Source organism: Zea mays, chromosome 3, assembly GCF_902167145.1.
Source record: "Zea mays cultivar B73 chromosome 3, Zm-B73-REFERENCE-NAM-5.0, whole genome shotgun sequence".
Lineage (NCBI taxonomy): Eukaryota > Viridiplantae > Streptophyta > Magnoliopsida > Poales > Poaceae > Zea > Zea mays.
Window position 1 is genome coordinate 37,365,863 of NC_050098.1, and position 21,123 is coordinate 37,386,985.

Sequence of the window (21,123 nt, forward strand, 5' to 3'; positions counted from 1 at the left end):
TGCGCATGTCTGCTCGGCCATTTCGAGGAGCCTGCTCTCGGCCGCTCCTCGGAGCAGCGGGCGCGGCAACCCTGCCAACCCGCGCGTTCGCAGCAGCTCCGCCTGTGGCCCGCGATGTCAGCGACCGGGGGAGGAATTTGAAAAAACTGGGGCAGTTTGTTTTCATCTTATTCCTCTGTACAACCGTTTTAAAGCGGGTTTTGTTTACCTTATTTTATCTGTTGTACAGGTGTTTGGAACGGATGAAGTACAAAATTAGGCGATTGTCGTGTGTATTCTACGAAAACGAAACAGCTCGATTACATGCCAAAACACAAGATCAGCAACAATCTTAGAGCAGTCTGGTTGCTGTGTCGTTCGGATTATCAGGTCAGGTCTCTATCAACACCTGCGGAGGACCGTGGCTCGTAGCCTCCGCACTGCTCAGACAATATGTAATGGACTTGTGCTCTAAAAACTCATAGGCGATTGTTCGCGTCTGTTTGTGGTCCCAAAGCAGCTATGGCCTCTGGCCGCTTGCCCCCTGCACTCGCTGTAGCTAGCCCCCACCCCACCGCGCTCTCCCGCGCCGGTCTGGCCGCGCGCGTCTTTGCTGCTCTTGTCAAACACGTCTTCAATCCGCTGCCCCCTGCCCTGGTAAAAAAAGAGGAAGAAGGAGACGCTGATGCTAACCGCCGCACTACTCTACTGGTGCGTCTGCTGCGCATGCGCGGGTAAATACGATCGGTATCGAGGGGGGATACTTTGGTCGCTCTCTGCACATATACATATACCATGAACTTGTACAAGACGATCCCACACCCACATACATGAACTGTCATATGCATGATGGTTTACAGAGCAACAGATGCTACCCGGCGTACAAACACGCAAGCAGTTCCAGATCGACGAGGCATGGCACTACTGGCGGGTCACAGCGACTCTGAACCGATCACTCACCACGACTCCGAACCGGACCAACGGCACGCCCGGCCATGGCCCGTGGCCGTGCTCTCAGAAGAAGCCGCGGCGGCGCGGCGGGGGCAGCAAGAGGGCGACGAGCATCAAGGCGGCGACGGCGACGAGGGCCAACGCCACGAGGATGCTCTCGTCGACGGTGAGCAGGCACACCTTCCCCATGGACGGACTCGCAGCCTGGGGAATGGCGGTGCAGAGGGGCCTTCAGCTGCAAGCGGGCAAGCTCAAGAGCGATGCCTGGATGCGCGTCCTTGTCCTTGTTATAGTTGTTGAAGTATCTCCGTCTCTCTGGGTCAACTGCTCTTCGAAAGCACTTCTTTTTTTTTTCCTTTGAAGCGTTGCGATGACATGCACCAAACAAGCGTCAGTCAGTATATTGACTAGTTGGTACAACGGCTGCAAGTAATGTAATGTACACTGGGAGTGGGACGTGAATTGTGAGCTACGAGTCTACGACCACGCAGCAAGTCCTCGGTCTTGTTAGCATAAGCTTCAAGGTTCTGGTTCAATACTTCACAGAATCATGAGTTCGGTGATGGCTGCAGATATGTCAAATAATAGATTGACCCTGAGTATGAACATCCGCACCCTTTTTTTTTAATGAAGTGGACAAATTTTGATAACACTGCCATATGCTTATATGCACGAGCGAGTGTTAAACAAAAGCACAATGTCAATGCACTTTTTGGATGGCACTATGTGGCTCGTTTAATAGTTATACTCCCTCCGTTTCTTTTTAGTTGTCGCTGGATAGTTCAATTTTGCACTATCCAGCGACAACTAAAATGAAACGGAGGGAGTATTTACCAGGCGCCTTCAGAGTTCAAACTAAACTAACAGTTTAATTCAATGATAACCGCATCTCAAGTGTCTGGCTCTTCAAATTTTGATCTAAATCGCACAGCAGATTTCGGACGAAAAATTTGCATGCCACAAACAGCGCGGAGCTATAGGCAGGTCGTTCTCGAGGGCCAATTTCTAAAAATGGTAGCCAAAGCAAACGACAACACCAGCGTATCGGTTTTTTGTACAGTCGCTTTACTGTACAAGTCGTGACAGATACAGTGCACAAGGAAAAATCTTCTCGAGGACTAATAACGACCACATGGATATGGGCGGCCATATGGCCAGTCAAATGAGTCATGACGAAACATGAGGACGAAATCTTCGTCTTACCCTATTGACCATTGGTACGATGCCTTCTGCCAACTAGTAGTGGACACGTAAGCAGAGTAGTATATCTGCACAAATTTGCTGTCAAAGGATGTAGAACTCGCAAACTGAAAAACTGAACAAGAGCAAACAGTAATGATCGATAAAATAGCCAGTTATTTGCACAGAACGTTATCACCATTTGTAAAAAGTAAAAACTACACAATAGTACCAAGATTCATGAGTTATGATTTGTTTGCATACTCTAGTATTCACCTCAATCCATATGTATTGATTATACCCTAATACACCTCAATACATGTAGATTCATGTGAATAATAGAGTATCCAAACAAAGACTTACAATAACTCTTTAACAGCTACTGTACATGAACTTCACATGCATTTATAGATGATTTATTTACACATGATATTGAACTACAGTATTCTCAGAGAAATTACAGGTATTACAGAATTACATGAAACTGGGGTAATTGCCAACCAAAGTCGCGAGGAAACAAAGTGTTCTTTCCTTCTAGCCACCTTCCAAATATGGTTCAAAAGCACCATATACAGCAGCCCCGAACTGGACATAAATGATAGCATAAAACACCCTGGCTGCACATTTACGAGCGAAACTACCACTTAGCAATTGTGGCAACTGAGATCAGTCACTGATATAAAGTACCTGTACTTGATGTCCTGCTCACTTGCTCAGCTCATGTTGCAGCTTCAACCACAGCAAAAACAAGTGCATCCTTGCCTCCTTGGACAAGTTGCAGCTTCAACCACAGCGAGGTAAGCGCTGCAGTTCGGCGCTCAAATAAGAAGCAGCATCAGCAAGAAGGCTATCATTGGAGCCCTTGAAAACTGAAACAAGTGCTTCAACTCGCATCAAAGCTGACACTGATATTGACAGGATCATTCCCTGGGCCAAGTATTGTCTGCATGAGAAGGCTAGGCCGTATAATAAGCGAATCAGACGTAGGGAGCTCTCATGCTTCAGCAAGTCCATGGCAGTGCTTAATTTAGGAAGATTTGTCAACAAGCCCACTGTAGCCTCTCGAGGTGCTGCCTTGGATAACAACACTACACAGTCTGACGCTAAATTACTTATCTGTGGATCTGAATTGCCAACTAGCTCAAGAAAAGTACCCATGTTGCCACCAAAGTCGCATATATCCGTGACACAAGTTTGTTGATCAACAGCAATACTCATGCTGAAGGCACTGTCAACAAGAAGTGCTGGGTTTTCGGAGAGGGCGACACCACTTCTGTTGCTGCCAGTGCCACGAATAATGAAAGCTCTGCAAAACTCCAGGGTTGGTTCAAGAAAATCATCCATGTCTTTTGCAGCGACAAACTCAAGTAGGTTCCCTATCCTTCTAACAACTTGAAGCTGAGAAAGAATATGGGTGTTCATCTCAGGTGCAGATGCCAGGGCAAAGCAAAGCTTGACATTGCTTACATTTGCATTTGACAGATCTCCTAGCAAAAAATCAAAGCATTGGGATACTGTTGCTTTGTGTAGAATATCAGAGACTTTTATATAACCATGTTCCATTAGCATTACTAGCAGTTTTTGAGCAAATATGGGTATGGGATCTTCATCCTCTGCAAAAGAAGGGTACAGTGGCAGAAAATGCCTCTGAGAGATTGATTTCAAATCAGTTAATATTTGTTCGTCAGAAGTTAATGAAGAGTCACTGAAGATCACAATCATGACATCTGAGAGTATCTTCAAACACAGAAATCTAGCATCACCATCTTTATTGCCGTTGTACAAGACAGATAAGCTTGGAATGATACGACTTGTGAATATTGTGTGTTCATCAAGTATAACAGAAGGCTCCTCTGTAGCAGCTTCTAGAACTCGCAACAATGTCATTTGGAAATCATCCCTAGCCTGAAAGTACATGGGCATAAATAATTCCTCAAGGCAAGGATTTTTCAACAAATAGATCATGTAATACAAAACATTGAAAAGGAAAGACAGCACCGAAGTTGCAGTTATATGATGAAGGAAATCTCAACATACTCTCATCAGGACAAAATATCCATAATTACATATAGTTCACAAAAACCATACCTGAAACGGTGCCTCCAAAATCTTAATAAGATTTGCCAACTGAAGCAATACATGGCCTGTCACAACTCTGTGCTTGAAAGATGCACTTCCCAGAAGACGAAGAATGACAGGGAACAGATGAATTGTGCTCTTTGGATGAGCTCGCCCAGCTAAAGCAGTAACAGGTCCATGGCGTTTGCCACACATAATCTGCTGTATATCACTGGAGACAGTTTCAAGGATACCAGGGACCAAAGAAGCAACCAACTGCACAAATGCTTCTGTACATTGATGAATGAAACCCTCCTTCTCTTTTCCAAATCTATCAACAGCTGATATTAATTTTGCATTGCAAAAGAAATGAGGAAGCCACCTTCGACTATTCTTGCAAAGCAGAGCAACAAACAAAAAGGCCTTCCCACGCAGAACATCAGTTCCCTGTTCTATCAGAGAAATGAGCCCAGGGACCAATTGTTTGTCATCTGATAATGAAAGAATATACCGGTTCATGCTTGTCACAGTGTGACTGTTAACTAATGCCGAATTGAGAATATTGAGATTAATCTGCTGTTCACGTCCATTTCCCTTGATAAGTGTGGATGCAATATCCCTGAATGATATCTTTTCCAGAATTAAATGAATGCATGATGGACTGAAGCGGGAGAGGCGGGCCAAACAAGATCCTGCAATGAGCCTTGTACTCTCTTGCTTTCCAGTTGCTTTATAGATGTAGCACAGATGTCCAATCACATCCTGAGATGCAAAACGGGATGTCCATTCAGTTCCTTGGCTACATATATTATCAATTGTCCGTAAGGCATATAGCTGATCTAGATCATCTTCGCCCTTTCGCAAGATAGATGACACCAGTGCAATTACAGCACTAGGAACCTGTACAGTTTAAATCAAGGATTGGCACATCAGAAATTAATGGAAAGAGCTTCAAATGCACATGTACTAAAACTACAGTTGGTAAATACTTATACAGTTGTTTCATAGGAAACTAGCATGTGCGGAGGTATAGATCACTCCATCAATATGCCGTTAAACAGCTGATAATAAATGACCTCACAAAACCAAGAATCATTGCATTCAAAGAAATCAGGTTAGCATTGCAAGAGCAAAATATTAATTGACACCTTTGCATATTATACCAACCTATAGGTATATTAATCATGAACACTGCAAAGAAAATACTACAGAATTAGTTCTTGGCTAAGATGACAACCTAGCTTGTACAGCATAATTAGTTTTAAGCCTCTGTAACAAACAAGAGTTCTGCATAACACCAAAAACTTTACACTTACACATGAGTCAAGAGCACGTCTAGAATACAAACACATTTCTTCTACATCAATGCACTTCGAAATTTCGAATGTACGTGAGCAGTACTGCAGTGTGCTTATGTGAATTAAAGAAAAAAACAACAATTACAAATTTCAAGCTAGGAACCTCACCATAGGGAAAGGCAGCGATGCACCACCAGAACCAGTACTGATTATTTCTAGCACCCAGTACTTTACTAAGGTAATGTATCATCTAACTACACAATAATGATATATAATAGACTTGACTAACTAAATCAACAAAACAATAACATACTACTTATTTTGATTCTGACCTGCCAAGATGTTGCAGGCCTGTTACCCTTCAAAGGAGACTCTTGGGTATTGATTTCCTTGTTATCTTGATCAGACTGGGTAGAAATATAGAATAATAACTCTCCTAGTGTTGCCATACAGAATCGCCTGAGTTTATCATGTTTATCCCTTAACCCATCTGATAGTGCATTAAAAATTCCTGAACTTGCCAGCTCCACATCAAGAGCAGTGGAATAGCGTATCAGCAACCCCATGAGTGAGGCAATTTGGACACGCAAGACTGAAGTTTTTGACAGTCGAAGCATTTTTATTAGTAGCAACATAATTGGTCCATTAGTTATTTTGTTCGCAGCATCTGAGTTCATGCTTAACATCTCCAGGTATCTGATAGTATTTTGTTTTTGTGAAACCTGATAAGTTCCACTTAAACTCTGAAGTATCTGACTGTTGAATGCATTCATCTGTTCCTTTGGTAACTTAGTATAATCACCTGCTGTAAGAGCTTCAAAAGGAAGTGTGGGGATCATGTCCACAGCTTTATCTGCTTTCCTAATAGGCATAACTGGTTTAACTGCAAGATCTGTTGGATGCCAGAATGCTTCAAAGATGTTAGATGGCTCAGAACCAGTTGCAGGACATGGAGTTACCTTTGCACGATGTGCTTTTCGCATGCTACTAGGTGGACTTGCCGCCACATCCAGGTTATCTGAACAAGAATTCTGCTCAGTTTCCACCATGATATCAGGCTTAACTGATCCCTCATCTGTAAGCATGTCAACCTGATTTTCCATATAATTCTCTTCATTAGCGTCAGTGCTTTGAGGATTTTCATTTCCTGCAGATCCAGGATTATCTGATCCATCGGTGTCATCAGGTGCATCACCCTCTGGATTTTCACCAAAATCAAGTTCCATGTCATTATTTTCTATATTAACTTCAGTCTCATTTTCAGTTGTTTCTGTGGGCGGACGCCTGTAGTTCTCCTTATCCCTTTCCCTTTGCAAATTCAATTTAGCAATGCGAGACATTCGGAGGATATTTACCCCTTTGAAACCCACAGCTTTTGGTTTTGCACTATTTTTCTTGCCACTTTGCACATTTTTAACAGGTGTCATGGATGGCTTAGTAGAATTTTCATCCTTCTTCCGAAGGCCAATATTTTCACGATGTTTAGGTGGTGTCAACTGTCTGGAAGGTTTGTCACCATTTCTCTCAGCTAGATATGGTGTAGCAGAAAGTTCAATCATGTTGTCAAAAGCAGGCTGAGGAGGTAAAGGAATCATCAGGATACTTGTTCTCCAGAAGTTGTGTTCACACAATTCAGACCACTGTAATCTTTCTGCCGGATCTTTCATGAGTAAGCAATCAATCAAATTTTGCAAGGACCTTGATGGATTATCAGGTAAAGGTGGTGTAGGATCAGAAATTACAGATTTGACCAACTGCGTAAATTCTCTACCTACAAAAGGGGGCCTTCCTGTATAGCATTCATACAAAACACATCCAAGTGCCCAGAAATCAGAAGCATATGAGTGAACTCCTCCATCTCGAAATAACTCAGGAGCCATATAGCATGGTGTTCCCCTCATGGGTTGTGGCACCTATAAGACAGTAGAAATTAAGGATAGAGATATAGATCAAATGGATATGATAACATTAGGAAAGGAAACTATGTACTAAAAGAAAATGAAAGCTTACATCTCCAGGATTGGTTTTCTCAATGTCTTTTAAGCGCCTTGCTAATCCAAAATCACACAGCTGGTAGAACAAAGTGAAAGAAAAATATCATTGGTTGTGAATTATCATGCCCTGCTTTGATAGTAGAGTGACAAATTTTGCTGTGGATCAGTAATGACCTTCATGCATCCAAATTCATCAAGCAGAATGTTTGATGGCTTCAGATCACAATATACAATTCCTTGAGAATGCAAGAACCTACCCAAATGTTCCCAGTAAATCAAAGTACATCGGTTATTGTGAAAATAAATCATGATAAAAGGTTTCCAAAAGAACTTCACTGAAGTGCTTTGACGAGATCGTAAGCCAGGTCATGTATAGAATTTTCAGGAAGCTTTTTATCCTGCATAGAAGCATAATCAATGGTAAGAAAACAGTACATAAAGGCAAAACAGCAAAAACAGGGTAACAGATAAATAGCATGTGATACAGGTTCTGCATATGTACTCACAAGGTGGTTGTTGCCAACACAGGTACGAGAAAATAATTAGAGCAAGGGGCTGGGGACTCAAGGCAAAAATGTAAATAACTTGAAAGCAACAAACATGCCTTGCAAAACAACCTTGTGTACTTCCTAAGCAGAATATAATTGATCTTGGCATATAGCAAACTTAACTTTCCAGAAAATGCTAGCCAATGTCTATCATGAGGATAACAAGTAACAACAGGTGGCATATAATTGGATGGCCCTTTGCACTTTGCAGTTGGCCACAACAACAACAATGCCAATGAACTATTAAAAAACAATCAGCGCTAGCAAGATAACAAGTAGCCCTAGTAGTCTAGTTTAGAGTAGAAGATTCTGCAATGCTGCAGTGTGCAGAATGGGTTAGTGTTTTCAAGTCGGACGACTTGCTGGTCGTTCCGGCTGATCGACTTGGACGATTAATTGCGATTAATCATGATTAGTCAGACGACTTGGCGATTAATCGTGATTGATCCAAACCGACTTGGACGATTAATCGGACGACTTGAAAACATTGGGTTTTCAGGATTTCATCACTGTTCCATTCTCTCTCTTCTGGACAAAAGAACAATTCACAGCACTTTATTTATTTCAATCCAAAGGGGAAAGCGAAATTAAAGTAGTACACCAATGATGTAACAGCAAAAGATACCAAAAGGCCAGCAATGATCTGATATGCATATGAGGTGCATCTGATGAGAAATTGAGAACATAAAAGCATCTGTTCAATTTTTCTATGCCTTTATTTAATAACATAGAAAGCCACATGTGTAGATGATTGTTCATTTGTTCAATCAATTTCTCAAACCAAAGTGTACTATAATTTTTAGCTCTTAATTTCAACATTTCACATTGATTACTATTATTTTGAAGTAGCCAATTACAACTAGCAAGTGCAAACCAATAATGTTGTATTTTTTTGCATTGATGTATATGGTCAGTACTTGCTAACTTAAACAGACTGGTTACAATTTATCAACCACATAAAGACATGGCATGTACTGTATATCGTTTTAGAGCTAGAGAAAATTGCATGCAGTAACTAAATTGACAAGCAAGAAACCTGTTCAAGCAAGCCCTTCAGGTCTCCACCAACGCAATACTCCAACACTAACCAGAAATGTACGGTTGTCTCATACCTGGGGAAGAAAAGTACAACATAAGTATGCTATGTACTGGGCTGGTCACATACTCTTATAGAGCCATAAAGGAAAAAGGGCATCAACCTATTATGAAACTAGAAATCGTTATCACATTGCAAAATCAGCCAAGCTGAATCTATAGGACAACTCAAACACCCAATAACCTTACCAAGAGTAAAATTTCAGGACATTGGCATGGTCTAAGGAATGGAGCATCCGAACCTGTATAGATAAGTTCAGAAGCAAAATTAGTATGAAAGAACAGAACTAGACAACTAAACAAGTACACGCATGCCAATAGTTGTATAATCATGGTCACAGAAATGAGTTCTCAATCTAAAATCATAACACAGCATCATCATAAGCAAATGCAGACTGTATTATTGTAACATGTCTCCTGTGGGCATCTTATCAGTAATTAGCCACTGGAAATATAAAATCAGCAAGCCTAACTGTCAGAGATTTAAGATTTGGCAGGCCCTGCCAAATATATAGTTCTGCATAGACAGCAACACCTAACCGATCCTTGTAGCTGAATAGGATACATCAAGTCCTGGAGAAAAATTAACAGCCTACGACCACAGAAACCAAAGGTGTAGCGACTCAGTCACGGTGATTCAAGATGCACGCGGGGAAGGAGAGGGCTCACCTCGTTGAGGACCTTGGAGCTCTGCAACTTGTCGACGCTCTTAACAGCGAAGTACTCGATGGTCTTCTTCTTCCGCCCCTTATACACCGTCTTCGCTCCACACAACCACCAGCATCAAATCAAACAACAAACCAGAGAAAAAAACACAAATCGCTCGGGCTGGAACCCAGACCGCCCCGAGTTACCGAGAGGAAAAACACAACGGATCCAGGGCGGAGAGAGGGAAAAGCGGAACTGAAACCATACGGGGCGGGGGAAAGGAAGTGAGGAGAGTTACCGAGTGCTTGCCGCGGCCGATGGCCTCGTAGACATGGAAGTTGTTCATAGTAGAGAAGCAGGAGGCGGAGGCGGGGCTCCCCTCTCGTCGCTGATGAGGTAAGGGTTTGACGTTTGAGACTTGGGATGCCGAGGCCGTGGTAGAAATGGGGGAGGAAGACGGGGAGGGAATGGGGGTGCCTGGTGAGAGAGAGAGAGAGTGGGCGGGATTTTTGAGACGGCCGCTCGCTCGGCTAGTAGGGCCTGTTTGGATGCCAAGTGATCAGGCAACCGAAATCCAACGTCTGAGATTTTTGCCTGGGTCAGGCAACGATTTGAAGCAATGAACCGCCCGTGTCCCGGTGTCCGTGCGTGCGGAGGCGCAGACGCTCTCTTTTTTGAATTTGAAATCCTCTTATCTTCCCTTCTTAACGTTGTTTGGTTGCGCCTTTTTCATTTCGGACCCTGCGTCAATTTATAAGGTGTTGTTTGGTTAGGACTACATGAATGGATACCACCGTGATCTTAATGGAATAGGTAACAAGCACGGATTTGTAGCATATGAAAACCAAACGTAAAATAATATAATTGTCTTTGCACTGTAATTAGATCTCGGAGCAAGACGAACTAAACAGACTTAGGGCCTGTTTGGTTTAGTGTCTAACTTGCCACACTTTGCCTAACTTTTCTGCATAAGGTTAGTTCTTCAATTTGAACGACTAACCTTAGGCAAAGTGTGGCACAGTTAGCCACGAACCAAACAGGCCCTTAAGTTTTAGTTTGTAGTTTGGCAACAAGGCCCCACTAGCTAGATGTGGACATAAAACCTGAGTCCGAAGCCTAAAATCCAAAATACCTGAACCCATACCTGTTTAGCCTGAAGCCCAGTACCCAAATAGTTCCAACGGATATTAAAACAAAAAACCTGAATTTAGCTTGGGCCTAATCAGGTAATAGCGTGTAGATCCCGAATTACTCATTTAACCCGAAATATCATAGCCTCGTGTGCGCACTAGCTATAGTAGCAGGTCGCCAGCCTGCCAGCGTGTTGCGCCTAGTGGCTAGTGGCCCAGTGCCCACACCCTAGTACCCCACGCCAGTACGCCATGCCCCACGGCCTAGCTAACTAGCCAAGTCGTCCACGCCCACTCGCCCGAACAGTGAGACAACAGACAGACGCCCACACCCGAGACCCTAACCCTAGCCAGTGAGCCATTGTGTCGTACCGTCGTGTGCTGCTACCTGTATCGTGTGCTGCTGCAAGCTAGAATGCGTACTGTGCTGCTAGTCCTGCTACTGTGTTGTGTGGTTGTGTACTGTTGGAATGTGTATTGTCGTAGGCCTGTAGTGCTGTGTTGTGTTGTGTTGTGTGAACTGTGGACGACTAGACTAGATGTGTGTGCTCTCTGCTATGTGTGAGTCGAGTGACTGGTGTGAGTGATTGGAACTGGAATTTTGTATATATTGTTCGATGCATGGTTGGTAAAATCGGGTAATTTACTATTACCCGAACCCATTCCCGAAATTACGGGTACTCGAAGGTTTGGATACGGGTTTGGGTTTAGCTGTTTGAAACCCGAAATATAAAAAACCCGAAAAGCCCAACCCGAAATTTCGAGTAAACCTGAATGCCCAGCCAAACAACTAGCCCAGAGAAGGTTTTTCGCACGTGTAATTTTGGTGACTTTTTATTGGCACCTCTACCACATGGATAAGATCACCAATTAGGTAAATTTGTCTCTAAAATATATCGTCGGATAGGAATACATGTGGATAGTGGTGTGGATCGTGTCTAGTGGGTCGGTCTAGGACACGATAGAAAATGAGTTTGTGCTGGCCTAGCATAAGACTTGGGCCGACATGCAGTGTCTGGTATGATTATATTTTAAAATTTAAAATTATTAGTGTATGTATATTTATAACATATATTTTAATATAGCATAAATAAATATGGTATGCACTGGTTAGTAGAGGATAGCTTCCGTTCTCTACCACGGTTTGAGCCCCCTATGTGCCGCCCCATTTTTTTGGCCATTTTCACCATTTATTCGAATGGGACACGATGGGCATGCAGTGCTAAAGAACCAGTCCAAGCGTGTCGTGGTAAAAATGCTAGCTTAGCGTTGAGTCATGAAGGGCGTTTTGCTAATATTGGTGGCATGTCTTTCCACGCTGACAAAATCACTCAATAAGCTTAGTGAAAAAACATATATGATAACTAATCTAATGACATGTATTACAAATCATAAGTATTATATATATGGTCAAATTTAGAAAAGTTTGACTTCTTGATATGTGATATGTGTTTTTTTTTGGTGCTAACGGACCGGCACGGCCATGTCGTGGTAAAAATGCTAGCCTAGCGTTGAGTCATGAATGGTGTTTTGCTAATATTCAGTGGTATGTCTTTGACGAACGTCGACAAAATCACTAAATAAGTTTAATGATATTTATTATAAATCATAAGCATTATATATATGGCCAAATTTGAAAAGCTTGACTTCTTGATGAGTGAGATGTCAGATGTGTATTTATTTTGGGACAGAGAAAGTGTAGTGTAGGTTAGAGTGGTAGAATACCGTTAAATTTATACTACTCTTTAAAGGAATATTGTAGGCGTCCACACAACCACTTGGTGCACGGTTCTGCCCCGCGTGCCCCCGCGCCCGTCTCTCCGAAGCCGCTCGCGTCTCCACCCGAGACCCCGACCCACCCCGCCGCCGCGCTCGCCCTCCCCCGCGACAGCCGCCATGCGCCCTATCTCCGTCGTGCCTGTGCCTCCTCCCCCGCCCGCCTGAGACCCGCCAAGCTCCCTCTACGCGCCTGCCTCCTCCTCAGCCCGGATCCCGCCGCCAGCGCCTGATATGGAGATGAAGGCGTCGGCCTCCGATGAAACCCTAGCCGCCGTCTTGGACCACCTCAAGCCCCACACCGTCGGCACCTTCCTCCCCCCTCGTGCGTGAGACGACGACGAGCAAAAGCCTCCGGCCACACCTTGAGCGACGGCAGCTCCCCCTTTCCGCCCCACCGTCCAGCTCCCCCTCCCCTAGCGCACATGTCCCCACCACGCTCGAATCCTTCAGCTCGCGCGACCGCGACTGTGACCCCTTCACCTCCCTCTGCAACATGCATGGCGAAGAGTTTGGAGTTGTCCTTAGGCTTAGTATTGGATTGAGCGGGTTCGGGTAGCTGCGGGAGAGGCGGACGTGCGGCGCGTCCCCCTGCGGCGTGCCGAAGATCTTGACAACTCGCATGGCCATCTAGGGTTGGGGTTGAGCGGGTTCGAGTAGTTGCTGGAGAGGCGGTCGGGCGACACGTCCCTCTGCAACATGCCGAAGGTCTTGACGGTGAGCATGGCCATCTCGTCGAGCTGGTCCTGCAGCTACGTGATGATGTCAATGGTGAATCCCCACCTCTTTCTCCTTCTCATTCTCTCCTTCTACTTCCTCTGTCCCCTCAGACCTCCGTCTTATAGACTTGCAGAACAGTGACTTTATTGTAGCAGGCTGATTTCATCTACGAATGCACCTGCAGGATTCAACCCACATAGCATGGACCAGGCCAGATCTAAAAAATTTGTGTCAGTACGTGTGTTTCTTAATAAAACCTGGTTTTAATAGCTTATGTCGTCTCTACAAATGCTGGTTCTAGCTTGTGACTGTTTAACGAAGCTGCCATTGTCTTTTGGGTTTCTATGTTTGATAGTGAGTGTGTTGTGCATTTTACTATGGCCATTTCTGTTAAAATTTTTATAAGTGCTCTCATATTATGCCTATTATTTTTGTTATGAGTAATTTCATCAATACACATGAAAATAGTGATGAAGTGGCCAAAAATTTGATGAACAAGGCAAAGGCTAGCCTTCCTAAATGAGTAGCCCGCAAACAGAGAATCTCTATTCTTGTAGAAAAATTGACATGAATTTTAACCCTGCATGAAATATATCACCAAGTATAATCAAGAGGGTCACAAGGGCACATAAGCTACACAAAAATAAGGGGATCCGAGATCCCCTCATGCATCGTACCTATATAAACATCAGAAAACTCTAAGCACAGTTTTGCAAGGATCGGAGCAATTTGAACCTGAACAAGCATGCAGCAGATAAGTTCACATTAGACCACTAATGGATTAATAATATAACTCTAGAAGAAAAGCCTCGAAGGACAATATTCGGGAAAAATACAAGAATATATTGAAGAACAATGTAATTCATGAATCAGGACTCTTGATATTTATGCAGTTAGACAGTATTCTGTTATAAACCCCAAGGTACCATCTGGAACCATAGATATACTCATTCCCAAGAAGTTTAAAGAAGTATGGTTTGGCAGAACGAATAGGTTCATAAAGATGATGCTAAAGCAAAATCATGTTTACTGAGTGTTGCAAGACTGAATTGAAACCCTAGCTACAGTAACGGGTACAAATATGGAACCCTAATGGGCCAGCAAACATAGGGCCCATAATACTCTAAAACCCCCGCAGTCGAAACTCTAGCCACTGCAGATGTTGAGGCTGGACCGAAACTCCGCAAACACGGTCGTCGGAAGTCCCTTGGTGAAGACGTCGGCGAACTGGGAGACGGTCGGGACGTGGAGGACGCGAACATCTCCACAGGCGACCCTCTCACGGACAAAGTGGAGATCGATCTCGACATGCTTCGTGCGCTGGTGTTGGACGGGGTTGGTGGAGAGATAGACGGTGCTGACGTTGTTGCAGAAGACGAGGGTGCTCCGTGCTAGCGGACTGTGGAACTCTTGGAGCAGCTGACGGAGCCAGGTCGCCTCAGCCACGTCGTTTTCCACGGCGCGGTACTCGGCCTCGGCACTGGAGCGGGAGACGACCGGCTGGCGCTTCGATGACCAAGAGACACGGTTGTCCCCTAGGAAGACGACATAGCCCGAGGTGGACCGACGCATGTCTGGACAGCCCGCCCAGTCGCATCGGTGTAGACGCGAAGCTCCGTGGTCGAGGATCGACGGAGAAGGAGCCCGAAGTCGATGGTGCCACGCAAGTACCGCAGGATGCGCTTCATCGCGATGAGGTGCGACTCCCGAGGGTCGTGCATGTGAAGGCACACTTGCTGGACGGCGTAAGCGATCTCAGACCGGGTGAAGATGAGGTACTGCAGGGCCCCAACAAGGCAGCGGTAGCCAGTCGGATCAGCGACAGGGGGCCTGCGGCAGAGACCTTGCCATGCGTGTCCACTGGGGCACGCAGGGCTTGCACTCGGCCATGCCAGCGCGCTCGAGGAGGTCGACAGTGTACTGTCGTTGGTGAAGGAACATGCCCTGGGGCCTGCGCTCGACGGTGACCCCTAGGAAGTGGTGGAGGGCCTCGAGGTCCTTCATCGCAAACTCCTGCTAGAGGCAGGAGATGATGCGACGCAGGAGCCCAGGGGAGGAGGCGGTGAGCATGATATCGTCGACGTAGAGGAGGAGGTACGCAGTATCCGGACCGCGACGGAGGATGAACAGGGACATGTCCTACTTGGCCTCGACGAAACCCTGTGAAAACAAGAAAGTGGCGAAGCGACTGTACCAAGCCCGGGGCCTGCTTGAGGTCGTAGAGGGACTTGTTGAGCTTGCAGACCATGTTGGGGTGAGCAGGGTCGACAAACCCAACGGGTTGAGTGTAGTAGACTGTCTCCGTCAGGGTGCCGTGGAGGAAGGCGTTCTTCACGTCGAGTTGGTGGACCGACCAGTCCCTAGACAGAGCCAGAGCCAGAACAGTCTGGACGGTGGCAGGCTTGACCACCGGACTGAAGGTATCGTCGTAGTCGACCCTGGGGCGCTAGGTGAAGCCCCGGAGCACATAGTGGGTCTTGTACCGCTCCAGGGACCTGTCGCCATTCAACTTCAGCTTGAAGATCCACTTCCCGGTGACCACGTTGGCGCCGTGGGGGAGGCGGCACCAGGTCCTAGGTGTGGCTAGCCTGGAGAGCCTTGTACTCTGCTTCCATGGCACGTCGCCACTGTGGGTCGGCAAGCGCACCACAGACAGTCGTGAACACCGGTGGAAGAGCCAGAGAAGAGGTCACGGAGAGAATCAGGAGATCGGTGCCCGGAGGACACCTGCCGTGCGCCGGGTGACCATCGGGTGGATGTGTCGAGGATCCTCGTGGACGACGACGGGGTGATAGGCTGGGGGCTCGTCGCGAGAGCGAACCGGGGCACCACGTCAACCACGACGATGGTACGTCTGGATGGGATCGGTGTAGCGAGATGACGGGGCAGCGTGCGTCGGTGCGGGAGGCACCGGAGCCGCACAGGGCTATGGGCTGTGGGGGAGATGGTGGGGCCGCGCAAGGCGGCGGAGGGGACGCCGAGGCCGCACGTGGTTGTGCGAGGGAGGGTGGCGCCGGTGGGGCCACGCAGGGCGACTCAGGAGGCGTCGAGGCCGCACGTGGCTGTGCGGAGGAGGGCGTCACAAGTGGGGCCGCATGAGGCGGAGCAGTGGACAGACCTGCAGGGAAGGGGGCACGACTGTGGGGGACACAGAGTCAAGGTCGAGGAACGCGTCGAGCTCGGTGAGAGAAGCAGCGAAAGAGGAGGAAAAGGGGAAATCCGGCTCATCGAAAATGACATGACGAGAGATGAGGACTCTGTGGGAGGTGAGGTCGAGACACTGATACCCCTTATGGTCGGGGGAGTATCCGAGGAAGACACAGCGAGTGGAGCGAAGGGCTAGCTTATGAGGAGCAGTGGAGGCGAGATTAGGGTACCAAGCGCACCCGAAAACACGAAGATAGTTATAGGAGAGGTGGATGCCGAAAAGAGCGAAGTAAGGAGTGGGGTGGGAAACCGCCTTGGTGGGAAGACGGTTGAGGAGGTAGGTGGCAGTGGCGAGGGCCTCAGCCCAGTAGTGAGCAGAAAGGGAAGCCTGAAAGAGTAGAGAGCGCACGACATCGTTCGTCGTGCGAATCATGCGTTCAGCCCTACCGTTTTGAGGAGACGTGTAGGGGCATGACATGCGGAGGTGGATGCTGCGAGAGAGGAAGAAGTCACGGGACCCATTGTTATAGAACTCGTGCCCGTTGTCACACTAGATGCTCCGGATGGTGCGACCGAACTGAGTAGAGACCTAGGCGAAGAAGTGAGACAGGGTGGGAAAAGTGTCCAACTTCTGACGTAAAGTAAAAGTCCACAAATAATGCGAGAAGTCATCGAGAATGAGTAAATAATACTTATAGCCAAAAATGCTGATTACAGGGGATGTCCATACATCACAGTGTATCAGATCAAAAATGCCTGCTGCTCTAGAGGAGGAGGTGTGGAATGGGAGCCTTACATGGCGACCTAACTCACAAGCATGACAGAGGTGCTCAAAAGATCCCCTACAACCAGAAACAGAAGTACTACTGGAGAGCTTGGACATCACATCACGCCCGGGGTGGCCGAGACGACGATGCCAAGTCGCAGAAGAGGCGGCCGCTGCAAGAACATGTGGGGCAGAGGTCGAAGTAGTGGGAGCAGGCAGGCAAAGCGTGTAGAGAGGCCTAGGGCTGTCACACCGAGCGAGAAGGGTCCTGGTGGCAAGATCCTTCATAGAAAGACCAAACGGGTCAAACTCCATGGAAGAAGAGTTGTCAGTAGTGAATTGATGTACGGAAAGAAGATTTTGAATGATGTGGGGGCAACAAGGACGTTGGTTAAACGGAAAGGACCGGGAAGGACCGCATCACCTACTGAGGTGACGGGAAGGGCGGACCCATTTCCAACAATGATGGAAGAGGGAAGAGAGGGGTAGGCGGGGGAGGTGGAAGACAGAATACCTGCGTCCAGGGTGGTGTGGTAGGAGGCGCCGGAATCCGCCACCCAATTAGAGACCGAGGTGGGCGGGGCTAGCGTCATCGTGGAGAAGGAGCTGGCGAGGGACTGCGCGTCCCACCCGGTAGTCCAGGGCCCCCACATGGGATAGGTCGGAGACCCTGGGAGTGGTATAAGACCTTGCTGAGGCTGGGGAGGAGCCGAGGGTGCTGCCGGGGTGCAGTGGCAAAGAAGACCTGCTGAGAGGCGGTGGGGCGAGGGGTCGAGGCACCCGCGGACGGCCCGGGCCACATGTGAATGGTGCCAGTCCACGGGTTGTAGAAGGATGGCCACTGAGAGCCACCTGATGTGCCACCATGGCCGCCCGACGGGCTACCGCCACTTCGTCTGCCCTTATGACCGCGGCCGCGACCGCGGTTGCGAGCCCCCTAAAGCCAGCAGTCTGTCGCGGAGCTCCAAAGGGCAGCAGGGCCGGAGTGCGGTGAGGAGGAACCCCCCGAAGTCAGAGGGGGCAGCCCGATGTGCGCTGTAGAAGGCCGTGGCGGAAGCGGTGGTTGTAGTGGTGGAGAGGCGAAGCTCCTCAAGAAGCAGATCGTTCTTGGCCTCCGCAAAGGTGGGAAACAGCTTCATGCGGGTGAGGATGGGCGCCGCGCGATCGAAGCGAGGACTCAGACCACAGAGGAGATTGAGCACGAGGCTCTCATCGGTCATGGGGCTCCGAGAGTGCGGAGAGTGTCCGCCATCGTCTTCATCTGACGGTAGTACTCGTCCACAGAGAGATCGCCCTGAACAAGATGGTGGAAGGCGGTCTCTAGGTACAGAATCCGAGTATGGCGGTTGCCGAGGAACTGAGCCTCAAGGGCACCCTAGATACGGTGACCAGTATCGTCCGGCACTCGAACGATGTCTTGAAGATCGGCCGTGAGGGTGCCATGGATCCAAGAGAGCACCACTTCATCCATCAGGAGCCAATCCTCCATTGGTGCAGCGACCGTGGGTAGTACGTGGTCGGCGAGGGCGTAGTGGCAGAGGGTTTGCAGGACCTGGTCACACCACCGAGGATATTGAGTGGAGTACGGCGCGAGAATGTCGGTGACAGTTGTCCGGATGCTGGTGAGGGCCACCGCCTGGGCATGAAGAGAGGCGTGAAGGGTCAAGGTTGGGACGAGCGCGAGCTCGAAAGTGTCAGCGCTGTGACGAGCGAACATGGGAGAACCATCTGACACGGCCTTGCCAGCGAGACGACGGTAGGTGTCGGCGTACTGGCGCTCGATGGCGTCGACAACCGCCTATTCCTGCTCAAGGGCACGGGCGGCGTCCTGGGCCCACTGGCGAGTTACCGCAACGGTAGCACGGGTGGCAGCGAGGATGGCTGTAGCATCATCCGAAGGGGAAGGAGCACGTAGTGTAGAGGTGATAGCGGACGTCGTCGTGCCAATGGCGCCACCGGGAAAAACCAGTGGCAACAGCAGGGCATCGTCGTGGCCGAGCACGGTGGTCTGAGACGCGTGGAGAGGAAGAGAGATCGGCGCGGGGCAGACACAGGCAAAGCCGGAGATGGCCGAACCCGGCAGCGGCGCGGGCGAGGGAAGCGCCGGCGGCGCAGGAGCGCGGGAGGGGTGCCAGCGGGGCCGGGGGCGGGCGGACTCGGCGATGGAGGCGTGGCCAACGCGGGCCGAGCGCCGGTGGGGCCAGAGCCGGCCGAGGTCGGCGGCGACGCGGGGTTCCCGGCCATGAGGGCCAGCCCCTCGGGTGGGTTTGGCGCGGCCGGCGCGGGCCGGGCGCCGGATCCAACAGAGGGTGGCGGCGGCGCGGGATTCCCGGCCATGGGGGCCATCCCTAGAGTCGCGCCACGCGCGGGAGTAGGGGGCGCGGCCAACGCAGCCCTATAGGAGAGAGGGAGAGGAGGGAGACGAGTGAAGAGCTCGCCAGAGGAGGGGAGAGGGGGCCAGCCAACCATGGGGGCAGCGACGACTAGGGGAAGGAGAGGGGTGGCGGCGGCGGCTGGGGAACAGGATCTATGGCTCTGGTACCATGTTGCAAGACTGAATTAAAACCCTACCTACAGTAACGGGTACAAATATGGAACCCTAATGGGCCAGCAAACATAAGGCCCATAATACTCTAACACTAAGGACATATGGATTTTTCTACTTTAAAGTTTTAAAAAATAATTTTGGCTGGTATAGACTAAACAGGTTCAATTGCTCAATCTGAAGGCATTCATTCCCAAGAAATTTGGTATGCGTTTCCAAAGGATAGATTTGAGACAAATGACAAATCCATTATGGCAGAAGCATACATCTGAAAGTGTACTGCTGAGATGCTTTGACACAAAAAGTTTTGCTGGCATAAAACCACTCTCCTGAGTATCTAGAAGACAACCCCACTAAGTGTCTAGTTCATCCATATTGGTTGCAGCAAGAGCAATGGCATTTCCACATTTGATCCGCATAAGCAAAAAATATCTATAAGGTAATACATACAAAATTGACTACAATATTTAAAAATAATCATGGTGAGAAAACTTTAAAATATATGTATGCACATTTCCTTATCAGCTGCTGGATCAATGCCAGACTTTACATTCTCACATGCCCCATAAGCTTCCAAGATAAGAATAGTGTTATGGACAACGTTTGGGGCTGATGTTATGTGGTTGCTAGTGTTGAGGGCAGAAATTGTTGAGGGGGCGACAGATGGTTGTAGTGCTACAGTACCCACGTGGCCACAGTACCACGAGTACTGTACGCTGGATGGGGCTGCACGGGTTTGAGAGCGACGGCTAGGGTTAGAGGCGCTAGGGAGGCCAACCATAGGGCTTTGCCCACGGCCGGCAAGAGAGAAGGAATTTCCTTCTAATCTCTTGTTAACCTTCAATTGAGACAATCCTTCTCCTTATATAGAGAGGTTTTTTACCTCTAAGCACTAGATCTAATATCTCTAATTCTAACCTTATACCAAACTAGGCCTATCTTTATCTAACCTACCCGAGGGGCGTGCTACAATACCGACGTCACTGTAGGGGGGCTTGGGCCCTGACACTACACCCCTCCTGAACAAGCAGGTCGTCCTTGAGCTGCAACCTAACGATGACTCTATTAGGCACAAACCTAACTGAAAGTCGCCTAGAGGGGGGGGGGGTGAATAGGGCGAAACTGAAATTTACAAATATAAACACAACTACAAGCCGGGTTAGCGTTAGAAATATAAACGAGTCTGCGAGAGAGGGCGCAAAACAAATCGCAAGCGAATAAGTAAGTGAGACACGCGGATTTGTTTTACCGAGGTTCGGTTCTCGCAAACCTACTCCCCGTTGAGGAGG

The 21,123-nt window shown here is 48.1% G+C and overlaps 2 protein-coding genes and 1 long non-coding RNA gene across 4 annotated transcripts; 2 read left to right on the forward strand and 1 right to left on the reverse strand.

Moving 5' to 3' along the window:
• Positions 1-427: 427 nt before the first annotated feature.
• LOC103649960 (uncharacterized) lies at positions 428-1,568 on the forward strand. 2 transcript variants are annotated; one of them, XM_008675654.3, is made up of 2 exons: positions 428-690; positions 840-1,568. In XM_008675654.3, the coding sequence occupies exon 2, from the start codon at positions 848-850 to the stop codon at positions 1,289-1,291; it is 444 nt and encodes a 147-aa protein (XP_008673876.1). In that variant the 5' UTR covers positions 428-690; positions 840-847; the 3' UTR covers positions 1,292-1,568. The 2 variants fall into 2 exon arrangements, with proteins under 2 accessions (XP_008673876.1, XP_008673875.1); XM_008675653.4 differs by having other exon boundaries at positions 429-713.
• Positions 1,569-2,493: 925 nt separating this feature from the next.
• LOC100304334 (uncharacterized) lies at positions 2,494-10,252 on the reverse strand. Its single transcript, NM_001356615.1, has 10 exons — positions 10,049-10,252; positions 9,772-9,861; positions 9,292-9,344; positions 9,044-9,119; positions 7,796-7,857; positions 7,634-7,712; positions 7,476-7,535; positions 5,798-7,378; positions 4,198-5,067; positions 2,494-4,014 (listed from the first exon to the last, which is right to left on the reverse strand). Exons 1-10 carry the CDS (start codon positions 10,094-10,096, stop codon positions 2,893-2,895), a joined length of 4,041 nt encoding a protein of 1,346 aa, NP_001343544.1. The 5' UTR covers positions 10,097-10,252; the 3' UTR covers positions 2,494-2,892.
• Positions 10,253-12,706: 2,454 nt separating this feature from the next.
• On the forward strand, positions 12,707-13,719 carry LOC111591126 (uncharacterized). Its single transcript, XR_002750274.1, has 2 exons — positions 12,707-13,427; positions 13,502-13,719. It is a non-coding gene; the product is annotated as an uncharacterized lncRNA (long non-coding RNA).
• The last annotated feature ends 7,404 nt before the right edge of the window (positions 13,720-21,123 follow it).